The 14686-nt window shown below is 50.0% G+C and overlaps 1 protein-coding gene across 22 annotated transcripts in view; it reads right to left on the minus strand.

Annotated features, from left to right (window-relative positions):
• Positions 1-611: 611 nt before the first annotated feature.
• The window catches only part of DAPK2 (death associated protein kinase 2), a 140032-nt gene continuing 125957 nt past the window's right edge, over positions 612-14686 (minus strand). For all 22 annotated transcript variants that reach the window (XM_073996010.1, XM_073996004.1, XM_073995998.1 and 19 more), the window contains 3 exons: positions 5966-6055; positions 5775-5858; positions 612-2182 (listed from right to left, as the gene is read on the minus strand). In XM_073996010.1, the coding sequence (XP_073852111.1) occupies positions 5810-5858; positions 5966-6055 (139 nt within the window). In that variant the 3' untranslated portion in view covers positions 612-2182; positions 5775-5809. The remainder of the gene's footprint in view (positions 2183-5774; positions 5859-5965; positions 6056-14686) is intronic.

Genomic DNA, 14686 nt, shown 5'->3' on the forward strand with positions numbered 1-14686 from the left:
TGTTTCTACCTGAGATCTGGGGAAGCTCGAGAAGTCCAGGTCAGCTGCTAAGCTTTCTGCAACCAGCTTGTGGGCTCACTCCATCTCTGGCGGGACACTTTTCTGAAACTAGGTTGCCTTGCTGTTCCTGTGGGGCCATTTTGCTCTGGACCCATCCACTGTCTGCTGACAAAGGGAACTGGGACCTCCTTCCCCAGGACCCTTTCCTTTTAGTAATAGTTTTCCCCTCTCTCCTTCCTGGCTCACTTCCTCAGCTCAGTTTCCTCACCTTCTAAAACTTCTCTTTCAGCCTCTTCCCATGTACTTTCCCAGCCTCCTGGCCTCGCCCTGACTGTATTTCTGACTTCCATGGATCATCTCTTGAGTCTGCTCAGCAACGCCATTCTTGTGGCCTGAGAAACAGGGCCCACATTTCGATGCCATTGAGTGAGCTTCCCTTGCCATTTCCAAGGGCCCAGGTCATCCGTCTCTTTCTCCTCTCCCTTCTCCCCGTGGATCCTTCTTTGCCCTTCTCCACCCACATCGTTAGGGATTCTCCTGCCCCCATCTTGGCTGTAGTTGGCAGGTGTATATTTTGCTAGGGCTGCCATAACAAAGTACCACAGACCGAGTAGCTTAAAAGACAGAATTTTATTTTTTTACAATGTTTGAGGCCAGAGTCTAAGACTGAGGTGTCAGCAGGGTTGGTTTCCTCTGAGCCCCCCTCCTTAGTTTGTTGATGGCTATTCCCCCTCCCACTCCTGGGCCTTCGTGTGGCCTTTCCTGCGTGTCCTAACCTCCCCTTCTTATAAGGACACCAACTATATTGCATTGGGGCCCACACCAGTGAGCTCATTTTAATTTAAGTGCCTTTCTAAAGACCCCATCTCCAAATACAGTGATACTCTGTGGTACCGAGGGTTAAGACTTCAACATAGGAATTTTAGGGAGACACACTCAGCCCCTAACAGCAGGAGTGGTGGCAGTGACGTAGAGGGAGCATGGGCATGCTCGTCTCTGGCAACCCTTTTTTAAATTTTTTTTGGATATGGTCTCTCTCTGTCACCCAGGCTGGAGTGCAGGGGTGTGATCTCAGCTCACTGCAGCCTCGACCTTCTGGGCTTAAGCAATGCTCTTGCCTCAGCCCCTGGAGTAGCTGGGATGCCAGGTGCTACCACTATACCTGGCTAATTTTTTGTATTTTTTGTAGAGACTGGGTTTTGCCATGTTGCCCAGGGTGGTCTCCAACTCCTGAGCTCAAGCAATTCCCCTGCCTCGGACTGCCAAAGCGCAGGGATGACAGGCATGAGCCACCACTCCCAGTCTCTGGGTGGATTCTCTTGAACTGGACACCTTCCTGTTAGGGAAGCAAGGAGGAGGCAGGCCCACTGCAGGCCTGCGGGGACAGTTCAGGAGGACCTTCTGAGATTCTGTCCACTCAGCACCCCACTGGGTACCCCCCCAGAGTCACAGGCACACGGGCTAAAGGAAATCAGATGGGAGTAGCCCTAAAAGAAGCCGAGCATCAGGTAAACCAGAAGTTTAATAAAAATGAGCAAAATTACAACATGGCGGGCCAGCAATGGGCTGCTTCAGAAGGTCTGAGGTGTTGGTCAGCCTGACGTCCTGGCTTCCGTGGTTCTGGGAGGTCACAGGATTGGTCCCTCACACCCAAGGTTCACTTTCCTCAATCACCCTGTTCCCAGTGGGGAGGACTGTGTCTTCCTGGTGTAATTTTTGGCCAGGCTGGTTCTGAACCCCCTCAGCCTGTGAGGAAGGCTGCCTGAGTCTGACCTTCACCGCGTGATGATGAGGATGTCCTTTATATTGTTTTCCTAAGTCCACACCCCTACCCCAGGCTCTGAGGATGGCAGACAGAGGAAAGCCCATTTTATGGAGAATTAAGAGCTTTGGGAAAGTCGGAGCCTCCTCCACAGGAGACAGCCACAGCTCCCAGGGTCTCCTGGCTTGCCTGCAAGCTCTTCTGAATTCTGTGGGCCCACCTCTCTTGCGAAGTGCTCAGGACACCCGGGTGCTGGTGCTGAGCTAGGTCCAAGAGTCTGCACAGAAGGGAGCGCCGCTGGGCCCAGACTTCCCTGGCAGCCACTGCCGGCCAGGCCAGTTAGGAGGTGCTGCTCCTCCTCCGCGGGTGGAGGGCTTTCCTCCTGGCGATGTCCTCCTCAGTGTCACTCTCACAGTTCCTCTGGAGAAAACAAAGAGAAAGAGGTCCAGGGCAGGAGGATCATGAGATGCCAGGAATGGGGCTGTGCTGGGCAACCTGGGTTGATTCACCTGGGCCAGGGGCCTGCAAGCCAGGGAGGTGAGTGGTGAAAGCAAGCCTGTTGCGCCATCCAGGGGTTGGGGGAGGGGAGGGATCTGAAATGCGGCTAGACCAGCTACTTTGAGGAAGGACACTCCCAGGAGGAAGGAAAGCAGCAGGGCATCTAAGGGAAACCAGACATCAGGAGAGGCCAAATTATAATAAAGAAAATTACATCCAGTTCCCCTTGAGGCTGCCACATAATCAAGGCCACTTGGCTGGGTGGTCTGTGGCTGCTGGGTCTCCTGAGCTTGGCCTAGAGAGACTGGAGGATGGCCATGAGCCACAGGGTCCTCCCCATGCTCCGACAGCCACCATCCCATGCCCCTTCTTCTTTGAGGGGCTGCACCTTTAGCCACCTTGCCGAGGAGTTTTTCCAGGGAAATGACTTCTGAGTTCCATTTTTATAAAAGAGGAAATGAGTCTAAAGTACTGTCTGTCAGCTCCTACATGGCAAACCAGAGCTGAGGCAGCCACCCTGAGGCCAAAATGTCTTTTCATCCAAGTCTTGATAATCTAATGTAATTATTAAAATTATTAAAAGAAGTACTAATCCACAATGACTTCAGTCCTAAAATATCTGTTGTCCAATGTCCAATTCCAGTGCTTTTTTTTTTTTGAGACAGTTACACTCTTGTTGCTCAGGCTGGAGTGCAATGGCGTGATATCGGCTCACTGCAACCTCCGCCTCCCGGCTCCCGGTTCAAGCAGTTCTCCTGCCTCAGCCTCCTGAGTAGCTGGGATTACAGGCACGTGCCACCACACCCAGCTAATTTTTGTATTTTTAGGAAAGACGGGGTTTCACCATGTTGGCCAGGCTGGTCTCGAACTCCTGACCTCATGATCCACCCGCCTTGGCCTCCCAAAGTGCTGGGATTACAGGCATGAGCCACAGCGCCTGGCCTTTTTTTTTTTTTTTTTTTCTTTTTTTTTTTAAAGGAAAGTCCCTTTGGGAAAACTGTATAACAGATATCTGGGACCCAACCCTTTTCCACTTCTAGGATGAAACTTTGAGCTGATGATGCTTGCTGTTTGAGTAAAAAGAGTACTATTTAAGAATATTTGTACAAGAACAAAAGTTTGGAAAGAAATTGACATTCTTTTTGGCTCGGCGTGGTGGCTCACGCCTGTAATCCCACCATTTTGGGAGGCAGAGGTGGGCCGATCACCTGAGGTCAGGGGTTCGAGACCAGCCCGGCCAACATGGCAAAACCCCATCTCCACTAAAAATACAAAAATTAGTCGGGCATGGTGGTGCAGGCCTGTAATCCCAGCTAATCAGGAGGCTAAGGCAGGAGAATCTCTTGAACCTGGGAGGTGGAGGTCACAGTGAGCTGAGATGGTGCCACTGCACTGCAGCCTGGGAGACAGAGTAAGACTCTGTCTCAAAAAAAAAAAAATTGGCATTCTTCTCAATTACTCTGGTCCTCTCTCCCCACAGATCGCATTTGTCAGGGAAGCAGGGCCAGTGGCTCAGCCTGCAAGGCATGCCCACCATCTGCCACTCATCCTCCCAGGGCCTCTTCCCCTTCCTCCAGCCTGAGCCAGCTGGAAATCCAAGGTCAAGATCAACTTTAGCCAAATATCCTAGACCAAGCCCGGCTATAACAATAAAAATAACTCAAGCTCTGCCGAATAGCAACTTTTTAGCATGAGTCAGAGCCAAACAGTAAAAAAATAAGCTGGGTGAAGTCTGCTTGTCATTATCAGGGATTCTCAGAAGGACAGTGGTCCAATCCCCTTCACAGGAGATGAGGAAAGCCGCCAGAGCAGGCACAAGGCTTGGCCAAAGCCACACAGTTGTTTGGGGCCTCTGGGCCATAAATCCTCAAGTGCTGGCAAGAGATCACGCTGAAGACAGAATACCCCAGGCTGTGTGGAGGGAGTGGGGACAGCAGGGCTGTCGTGGGTCTAGCCGTGCACCATGAGGCTGTTCAGCCCTCTTACGCACCCACCTCCCAGTCCTTCCCTGAGCAAGGCATCCCCTTCTGTCCTGACCTGTGGCATCCCAGACAGTCCTGAGCACCCTATACCACACTCCGTAAGCGGGGGGAAGGGCTGTCCGGGGAACCCCTACCGACTGCATTTTAAAGTCTACAGGAGGATTTTATTTTTTTAATTTTTAAATTTAATTTTCTTTAGAGGTAGGGCCATGCTCTGTTGCCCAGGCTGCAATGCAGTGGCGTGATCATAATTCACTGTAACCTTTAATTCCTGGGCTCAAGTGATCCTCCCACCTCAACTCCCTGAGTAGCTAGGACTATAGGTGTGCGTCGCCATACCCGGCTAATTTTGTTTGTTTGTCTGTTTTGTTTTGTAGAGTCCGGGTCTCACTATGTTGCCTAGGCTGGTCTTTAACTCCTGGACTCAAGTGAACCTCCCGCCTCAGCCACCCAAAGTGCTGGGATTATAGGCACGAACCACTACAGCCAGCCTACAGGAGGGTTTTAAACAACAACAATAATTGCTAACACTTACTGAGCACTTACATACCAGGCTGTAAGAACATGTCATTATTGGCCGGGCACGGTGGCTCATGCCTGTAATCCCAGCACTTTGGGAGGCCAAGGTGGGCAGATCACCTGGGCAGATCACCTGAAGTTGAGAGTTCAAGACCAGCTTGACCAACATGGAGAAACCCTGTCTCTACTAAAAATACAAAATTAGCTGGGTGTGGTGGCGCATGACTGTAATCCCAGCTACTCGAGAGGCTGAGGCAGGAGAATCGCTTGAACCCGGGAGGTGGAGGTTGTGGTGAGCCGAGATTGCACCATTGTACTCCAGCCTGGGCAAGAAGAGTGAAAATCTGTCTTAAAAAAAAAAAAAAAAAAAAGAATATGTCATTATTTAACCTTTAGGAACTATTATTAACCTTATTTTACAAATGATGAAATCTCAGCACAGAGAGGTTAAGTAATTTCCTCAAGGTCACACAGTAAGTGGCAGATTTGAATCCTGGCAGTCTGACTCCAGAGGCCACCCTCTTCACCAGTATATTCTGTTACGAGCTACTCCTTTTAAATATATACAAAATGGCAATAAAGCAATCAAATATAAGATCTTGTCTAAATATTATGATGATGGTAATCTGAAGCAAAGCAGAAATGGAAATATGGAAAAGAGAATGTAAAGCTCCCATTCTAAAGCAGCTTTTGGGTTGTGTCAGAAATACGTTTGAGGTTGTCTGTGGTCAGCCGGCAGCAGCGGCCCCTCTGAAGGCCCACCAGGAAAGGATGGGAGATCCTCCAGGAGTTCATGCTGCCGCATCGGCCCTTCCCTCCCGGCACCACCCAGAGGTCCCCACATTCCTCTGAGATCATACTTCAGCCTTCAGGGAAGAGGAGGACTGGGCCAGCAGAACTGGCTGGCAACAGTGAACACCCACCTGCCTTGCGAGGGGAAAGGGAACTCACTCATCCCTGAGCTCCAGGCTACCCCAGAATTCTGCCCAAGAAGAGGGCACGCATTTACCCACCAGGTCCTCATCTGGCCTCAGGTGCACCTTCTTCATCAGCGAGCGGGTGAGGTGGTTGCACAGGGACACGATGCTGAAGGAGAGCTGAGGGAGGCAGAGGAAAGGAACGCCCAGGTGAGAATGTGCACGGAGACCCAGGAGAGCCAGAAACCCCGCCCAGGTCCCCCGGGCCACCCCAGCCCTGGACACACCTTCCACCGCCTGCGGACATACTGCTTCTTGAAATTCTCCAGATTGACCACAGACTCCCTGCGCACCATGGCTTGCTGGTTGTCCACCGGCTGAGAGACAAAGCAGAGCATGGCAGCTGCTGCTGGGCTTCAGACAGCAGCCACCCTCCTCGCCGCAGAACCCCCCACCCACCGCATGCCCACCGCCCTTGGCTTGACCCTGGCATCTCCCCACCAGGCGGGGCACACGGTGGGAGCATCACAGTCAGGGCAACAGCTACACATGTCTCAGCTGTTCAGGAGATGCCTCTCAGCTATTATTACCACAGCCTGACACACAGACAGCCTTGGCTGGAGGCTCAGCAGCTCCTGAAGGGGAACGGCAGGAGGCAGGGGCTTCAGTCACACATCACTTTGGGGAGAGGGTCATTTTACGGCAGTCTGGGATGCCTTCTGGGCACTGGGGCGATTCTGGGCTTAGCAAAACAAATGCCTTGTTGGTAGATAGGGAATTCATACTCCATTAAAAAATAAATGGAAGGAAATAAGGGCTTTATTATTTAAGGAAATAAGTCAAGAGGTGACAAGATGTGCAGTTGCTTTTCACAGGCTGGCAGTCAAAGCTCAGCTTAAATCTTGACTTCTCCAAGAAGCTTGGGATGGTTTCTCTGAGCCTCAGTTTCCCCATCTGTAATATGGGGATTATAATATGTCACAGGGTTAAGAATTATATGATCACACATATATAAAGTGCTTAGCCCAGCACCACTCAATACATAGTAAAAAGTTATAGTGAGCTTTCCTGCCTTCTCCATTCCCTCTTCAACTCCCCCCTTTTGTAAAATAAGGTTTTCTGAAATCAAGAGAGGTTTCAGGGGTTCTGTGAACAAAATGTGCTATATCCATACAAAGGAATATTAGTCAGAAATACTATTCATAAAAAATTGAGTCCAATACATTTTACAACACGGATGAACTTTAAAAACATTATGTTAAATGAAAAAAGCCAGACACAAAAGGCTACCTGCTGTATGATTCAATTTAAATAAAATGTCCAGAACAGACATATCCTTAGAAACAAAGCAGATGGGTAGCTGCCAGGGGCCAGGGAAAGGGGAGAACGGGGAATGGCTACTAAAGGGTATGACATTTCTTCCTGGGGTAATGTAAACATTCTGGAATTAGATAGTGATAACGGTTACACAACCTTGTGAGTATACTAAAAACCACTGAATTGTACGTTTTAAAATGGTGAATTTTATGGTATATAAATTATAACGCAATTTTTAAAATTTAGTGTGTATGTACGCATTTCTTTGGAGGAGCATTGATAGCTTTTATTGAATCTCAAAGGCCCCCATGACCTCAAGAAAATGAACTGCCCAGAATGATTCCAAAGGTCCTGGGCAGCTCTGGTTTTCTCTGTGCTCTGATAGCCTTCCTGCCGCAATGCCTCATTGGGCATCTGGTGAATGCTAAGCGAGCTTGCTTGTTGATTCCCAAGTGCGGGTCTTGTCTCCTGACCATGCTCCGAGCACACCTCCATGCTTGATTTTTCATCATGGCATCAGGCACCAGAAGAAAGCCAGTGCACACTGCCGGCCACACTGCTCTGGAGCTGACACCCTCTGGCAGGAGGTCCATCCCATGGCAGCCCCTGCCGCCCATGCCCCTGGAAGGCCTTCAAGTATTTCAAAGCCCAATTTCAGACATGATCTCCTCCAAGACAAATTTCAGAAAATCATGTCTCCCTCCCTGACATGAACAAAGCATGTGCTCCTTTATTAAGTCCAGCACCTGTCAGTCAGCCTTGCAGAGGACTCATCCCACTCCTGGAAAATGACTGGAGGGCACAGACTTTCTTCCTGTGCCCCAACCCCAACTCTCCTCCCTACCCGGAACCTACAACAGTGAGTGCTTAATAGTTGTACGGTTAAGTCGTTTCCCTGAGCTGTTGGAGAGACAAGTTGGAATGAAATCCCAGGACCTGGGACCTACTTACTCCCACTGATGAGGGGCTCAGGTCACCTGGTCAGCCCAGTCACACCACTTTGAAAGGGTGTCAGGGCACAAAGGCTCCCCATGGCCCTGCCCAGGAGTCAGCAGGATGTAGAGGTCCAGGGACAGGGGTTGGGGTGACCCGGAGCTGGACGGGGAGTGCATGCCACCTAGAAGTGGATGGGAGATGAGAAACCAGGGGCTATTCACCCTCGAAACTGAAGCACAGTGCTTTGGGCCAAAGAGTGCAGAAGGAAAGAGAGGAGGGGAAGGAGAAAGACAAGGAATGGGAAGAGAAAAGGACGAGGCTGCCAGAGGAACCACCAGGCCATGTCCAGTCTTCTAGATCCTGTCTTTAACTGTCACCCACCCACTCTGTGCACCTGCGAGCCCAGCCCTGGGTCTAGTCCCCCCTGGAAGGGAGGCACAAAAGTAGGTGGAGGGTGACAAATCTGTGCTGAAGACCTTGCCTTTTTCCTTCTCCAAGCCTTCCAGTGGCTTCCCCGTGCTCTCTATACATCCCCATGAGCTCATGGAGACCCTCAAGGCCTGCACCCTCCACCCGGATTTTCTACCTCTCTCCTTCCTGTCCATTTGGCTCCCATCACACAGGTCCACTTGCTGGTCTGTGAATCCAAAGTCTCCGGGTCTTTGCCCTTGCTCCCTCCTATATTCACTTTGTCACTTTGTTCAAGTCTTTGCTCAAATGTTATCTCCTCAGGGAAGCCTTCCTTGACCACCCTATATAAAGTAGCAACCCAACTGCCCCCATGACTCACTATGCCGGAGTACTAAATCTTCATTACACGTGGTGCTACCTGATATTCTGTTCTGTATTTATTCACATTCACTCTTCAGTATCCTTGGAGGGTTGGTTCTAGGACTGCCACAGATACGAAAATCTATGGATGCTCAAGTCCCGTATTAGAAAATGGTGTGGTATTTGCATGTAACCTACACATACCCTCCCCTAATGCTTTAAATCTTCTCTAAATTACTTATAATAGCAAATATGATGTAAATGCTATGTAAATAGTTATCACACTGTATTATTTGCATTTATTATTGTAACGTTATCTTTTTTACTTTTTGCACATTTTTGATCTGTGGTTGATTGAATCTGAGGATGTGGAACTTGCAGGTAGGGAGGGCTGACTGCTTGCTTTTTGTTAGTCCTCTCTCCCTCATACCTCCAAGCTCCTAGAATTTCCTTTCCAAGGTGCTTAGCACCCTCCCCAACCCATCAACCGTTTCTAACTGTAACTTCACTGACGTCTGCAATTCTCTTGGGCATGAATGATCTTTGAGCATAACCCTCACAGGGGCACTTGCACCTCTCAAGGAGAGTTTGCTGAGATGGGATTAGTAGACTCTGGAGGAGAAGAGATTTCTTTTTGTCCACTTACTGATTGGCACCCTCACCCAGGGGAGGAAGAGCTAAGCCCATGGCTGGAAGGTCAACATGCAGGTGTGGGGGATCTCGTTAATGAGAATCCCACCCGCCTCCTGGTCAAGCAGTGCCAGCCACTGAGCAGAGGGGCCCAGCTAAAATGTCAGGTGAGATCATCTTCCCAGAGGCTATTAATGGGAGGTGATGCAATTCTTTTGAGGGCCCTGTTTATAGCTACACACAACAGCACCAACCCTGAGGAGGCGGCCACGGGGCTATCAATCTGTCAGGCTGGCCTTTCCTAATCAATGGGCCTTCCTGGTTGTTAAGAGCCTCACTAAACGCTGATGCTGACATCTCAGCCTGGAAACATGTAAATTCTGCAGCAGAGGTGAAAATTCGGCAGCACAATTGTTCCCAGAGGGAATGTGGCACAAATACTTTTGATTCAAGTGAGGGTGTGAGGGGGAGATGGAACTGTGTCCTGCCTTCTCCTGACCGCCCCTCCCTGCAAACAGAAAGTGCCCGCCTTCCGGCCTTGTGGTCCATCTGTGATACCAGGGAGTCGCGGTGATTCTGACCAGGCTCCTAGGAGTGTGTTTGGTGTCTTGGAAAAATGTCCAAAAGGGAAGCAAAAAGACAGAAAACTGTGGGATAGTCAAGTTTTGTTTATGCAGCTGCAAATGCCTTTGAAAAAGTCCAGTGGGGTGTGCCAGGTCGGTACCAACATCCACAGGCAGGGGCAGGAAGCAGCAGCTGCTGCTAAGGCATGAAAAAGGAATCCTGGCTTTACAGAAGAGGCGACTCCCCCAGCTCCACCCCACACACAACGATTTTCTCTAGATACTAGGCCTCCTTTGGGAACTGCAAGCAGATTGCACCTCCAACCCCCATCTGTGCCATCTCTCCAGCCCCTTACTCCAGTGAAACCAAGGGCACTCTCACACCCACTTCTCTCCTGCCCAGGACCCCTCCCCGCTGCCCTTCCCTCAATGGAGTTTTACAGGTGGCACCCCTCCACCCCTTCCCTTCACTGGCTGTTTTGATGGCTGAAGCCTGGGCTCTTCTGCCTTCACCCACCTGTTTTCCCAGGAAAGGAGCACATAGGGCTTGTGGGAGGCTTGAGTCTCTGCCTCCTCCTAAGTGGGAGGGGGAACTGCAGAAAGGCTGTGAGCCTGCAGGCTGTCCCCTACAGTGAACAAGCCAGTGGAAGGAGGCAGAAATGTCCCTTTCCTTGCTTGGCCTGGTCTCACTTTTCTGAGTTAGGTCTCGACATGGATACGCTCTCTTTTTTATTCTTCTTCTATGGGACCATCAGTTTTCTGAGCAATTTTTCTCCCCAGGAAAAGCTCCAAACGTTCTTCCTTTTGTACTGTTATAAAACCCAAGAGACTTGAGAGACATAGCAACCAAATGCCACATGTGGACTGTTTGGATCCTGATTTGAACAAACCAGCTGTAATGGGACACTGTTGGGAGTGGTGGGGACATGTGACTATGGAGTGGGAATTCAGGTGAGATAAAGGAACTACCGCTGATTTTGTCAGGTGTGATAATGGCACGGGGTTATATTAAAAAGAAAGTCCTGGCTGGGTGCAGTGGCTCATGCTTGTAATCCCAGTACTTTGGGAGGCCGAGGCAGGCAGATCACCTGAGGTCAGGAGTTCAAGACTAGCCTGGCCAACATGGTGAAATCCCATCTCTACTAAAAATACAAAAACTAGCCAGGTGTGGTGGTGGGTGCCTGTAATCTAAGCTACTTGGGAGGCTGAGGCAGGAGAAGAATTGCTTGAACCTGGGAGGTGGAGGTTGCAGTGAGCCAAGATACCGCCATTACACTCCAGCCTAGGCGACAAGAGTGAAACTCTGTCTCAAAAAAAAAAAAAAGAAGAAGAAGAAGAAGAAAATCCTTAGCAGAGATTTATGCTGGAGAATTTATGAGTTACATAAGTCTGAAGTTTGCTTTAAAATACCCCAGAAGAAAAGTAATGGGAGAGATGAATGAAAGAGGACTCGCATGACTTGATTCTTGCTGGAGCGGGGTCATGGGTCCTGGAATCCACTATCCCATTCCTTGTACTTCTGTGCAAGTTTTGACAATTTTCCTGCTGAGGGGACCATAACAAAAAGTTTAAAACTCTCTTTTAAATCTCTGTCATCTCCCTCTCTTTAATCTCCATTCAACTGTTCCAAGTTCCCAACCCCAGTCTGGGCTCATCCCCCCGCCCTTCCAGATTTCACTCATGCCTTCCTCAAGGGACACAGTTTGGGGGTGGAAGGGGGTGGTCACTGGTGGGGACAGAGTCCCTGGGAAGGCCTCTTTTCTCTGCTACCCGCTTACCCTTTCTCAATCAGAATTCCTCTCTCCTTTGATTCCTAGGAGATGAGGAAGCTCTATTTTATCACTCACCACAGCTTTTCCCATCTAGTTGGCTGGGTCCCCATCTGCCCCAGACACTGAGTCTTTTATTTGAGGTTGTCTTGTCCTTGTCTGTAACCTCCCCGAGCCAGAGCACAATCAGTGTTTGTTCAATGGCACTGGACCCTTCTGCAACGTGAACATGCCCACTGTGGGGTCAAGAATTTCACAGACCAAGGAAAAACGGCATCCAGTTCCACAGACATTTACAGAAAGTTGACAGTAGGGGTGACAGCTGGGCACACAGCCACCTCCAGCATGGGCCGGGCCACCTGTGCTGCGTGATGGAGTGAGGTAGGAAGCCACCATCTTCATGATCACCTGCAGGGGTGGGGAGGGGGCCCATGGGGGAGACTCCGACTCTTTCTGCCATTATTTCTCTGCTCATTCCCTTCACTGCCAGGCTCCCGCAGCTGCAGAATCAAAATTACCAAACCATCACCCCACCTTCTGAGACACAGTCAGGCAAAGCTAGGCTGTGAGCACCTGCCTCACAGCAGGGACAGGCAGCTGCCTTCCCCAAGGGCCAGCTCGCCAGCTTCCTTGAGGATCATTATTCAGGGCAATGTCATACACTCACTTTCCCCTCCCAAACAGCCCAGGATGGTGTTTGAACAGAGCACAGAAGCCGACCTTTCATTTGCAGGCTGGGCTGGACTCAGTGGCTCACGCCTGTAATTCCAGCACTTTGGGAGGCCGAGGTGGGGGGATCACCTGAGGTCAGGAGTTCGAGACCAGCCTGACCAATATGGTGAAACCCCATCTCTACTAAAATACAAAAATTAGCCAGGCGTGGTGGCACACACCTGTAGTTCCAGCTACTCAGGAGACTGAGGCAGGACAATTGCTTGAACCTGGGAGGCAGAGGTTGCAGTGAGCCAAGATCGTGCCACTGCACTCCAGCCTGGACAACACAGTGAGGCTGTACCCCTGCCCCCCCCCCCAAAAAATCTGCAGTTTAGTGAATTAAAAATCCTCAATGGCAGAGGGGCTGCCCACAGAGCAGCACCCACAAGCCTTCCCTCCTCTAGGCACCAGCGAAACAGTCCACTCCCATAGCCCTTCCCGCCATTGTTAGCCCTCAACACTGTTGTAAAAAGTCAGCTGAGGGAATGTGGGGCGCAGAGATAAGCAGGTCCTGTGGCTGCATCCCACAGGACCCCCTGGTTCCCCCAGCATCAGGTTCCGATGCCATGGGAGGATGGGACTTCGGCTGGCCAGGACACAGAAGAAGGTCACGGTCTCCTCTGCTTTCCCCAAAAGACTTGGGGGCATTTCTCAACTCTCTTTGTCTTTAGAAGCTCTTTGTACAGAGAAAGGCCTGTTTATGACACGTCTAAGTGAGAAGCAGTTACAATAACTGGACGTGAGCACAGACAGGACAATCTCACTGCTGTAAGGAAAACCACTTAGAGTTCGGAGTCCAGCTTGGGGCCAACTAAACGGGTGACTCTCAGTGCTGTGTGTAACTGATCACGATTCTAAAATAACCACTTTTCCCTCCCTTTTCCCAATTTCCCCCATTCAAATCATTGCTGATATTTTACTTTTTTACTGTATTCTATTTTTATTTTTTGAGACAGAGTCTCACTCTGTCACCCAGCCTGGAGTGCGGTGGTGCAATCTTGGCTCACTGCAACCTCCACCTTCCAGGTTCGAGAGATTCTCCTGCCTCAGCCTCCCGAGTGTCCTGAGTAGCTGGCCCTATAGACACCCACCACCACGCCCAGCTAATTTTTATATCTTTAGTAGAGACAGGGTTTCTCCATGTTGGCCAGGCTGGTCTCGCACTCCTGACCTCATTTGATCCACCCACCTCGGCCTCCCAAGGTGCTGGGATTACAGGCGTGAGCCACCACACTGGGCCTGCATTCTATTTTGACCTTCACCAAAGAGCTTGCCCTGTGTTGCCCCATCAGTGGCTTCCTCTCCTTAGAAACCTGGCTGTGTGAAGGTAAAGTTGTGTTAACATGACCAAAGGGACATTTAATATTTGCAGTGTCTCAGCACCAAACATGTATACAACTTCCTGTGACCGTGCAGGTAAGACCTTGCAGAGACTGTAGACGGGTCATTTGAACCAATTCTCTTGGGTGGGATGTAGGAAACGGAGCTTTTGTCATCTTTCATTGGTTCCAAGATGTACATTTTTGGATCTCTGAAGTCAGGAGGCATCTCCCAGACGATGGTATCATATTCTTACTGTTGGCCTGGAGAGAAGGCAGGTGCTCCGGAAGAGGACAGTACTGTTTCTGCTAGCCGTCCAGGGCTACCCAGCCTCAGACTGTCAGACGTTACATTCTCTGCTTGATGTTCTTTTGGATCACACTGATTGTACAAATTCAGAAAGCAACCTGCATGAGTACCACCGGCTTGGGACTCCTGTTCTCAGGGGAGGATTTTTCACCCCCACTCAGTGTCAAGGTTGAGACACACAGGTTTCCTTGCTCCCCCTTTCTCATTTACCCTCTCACTGAGGGCATCACAGCTTTATTTGGTGGGGGTAGAGGGAGGTTCCTATTAGACTCCCCATCTTAGGCTTTTTTTCTTAGTGGTCCATAAAATGATGATGCATCTTATCACCATGGTTTCTCATAAGTGATGAAGAAAGTTTCTGTTACAAATATTGTATATGATATTTGAAATGATCCTGCATGTGAATAGAAAAGGAGATAGGATTTTGAAGAAATGGTTTCATGAGATGAAACTTTCCTGTCTTGTCCTAAACCACTTCCTATCTGAGCTGTTCATGAGGCATTCCCTCCCCAGCACCGGGAACCTGCTGGCTTCCCTTGACTTTCGGGATAAAGGCAGAGTTCTTCTACATGGCCAAAGCCCTGCCGGTCCTGCCTGTTCTCTGGTCATTTCCACACTATATTCCATTCTCTCCCCTCCAGCTTTCAATCCTCGCATTCTCAACCTTCCACATCGCCTC

This window comes from Macaca fascicularis, chromosome 7, assembly GCF_037993035.2.
Source record: "Macaca fascicularis isolate 582-1 chromosome 7, T2T-MFA8v1.1".
Lineage (NCBI taxonomy): Eukaryota > Metazoa > Chordata > Mammalia > Primates > Cercopithecidae > Macaca > Macaca fascicularis.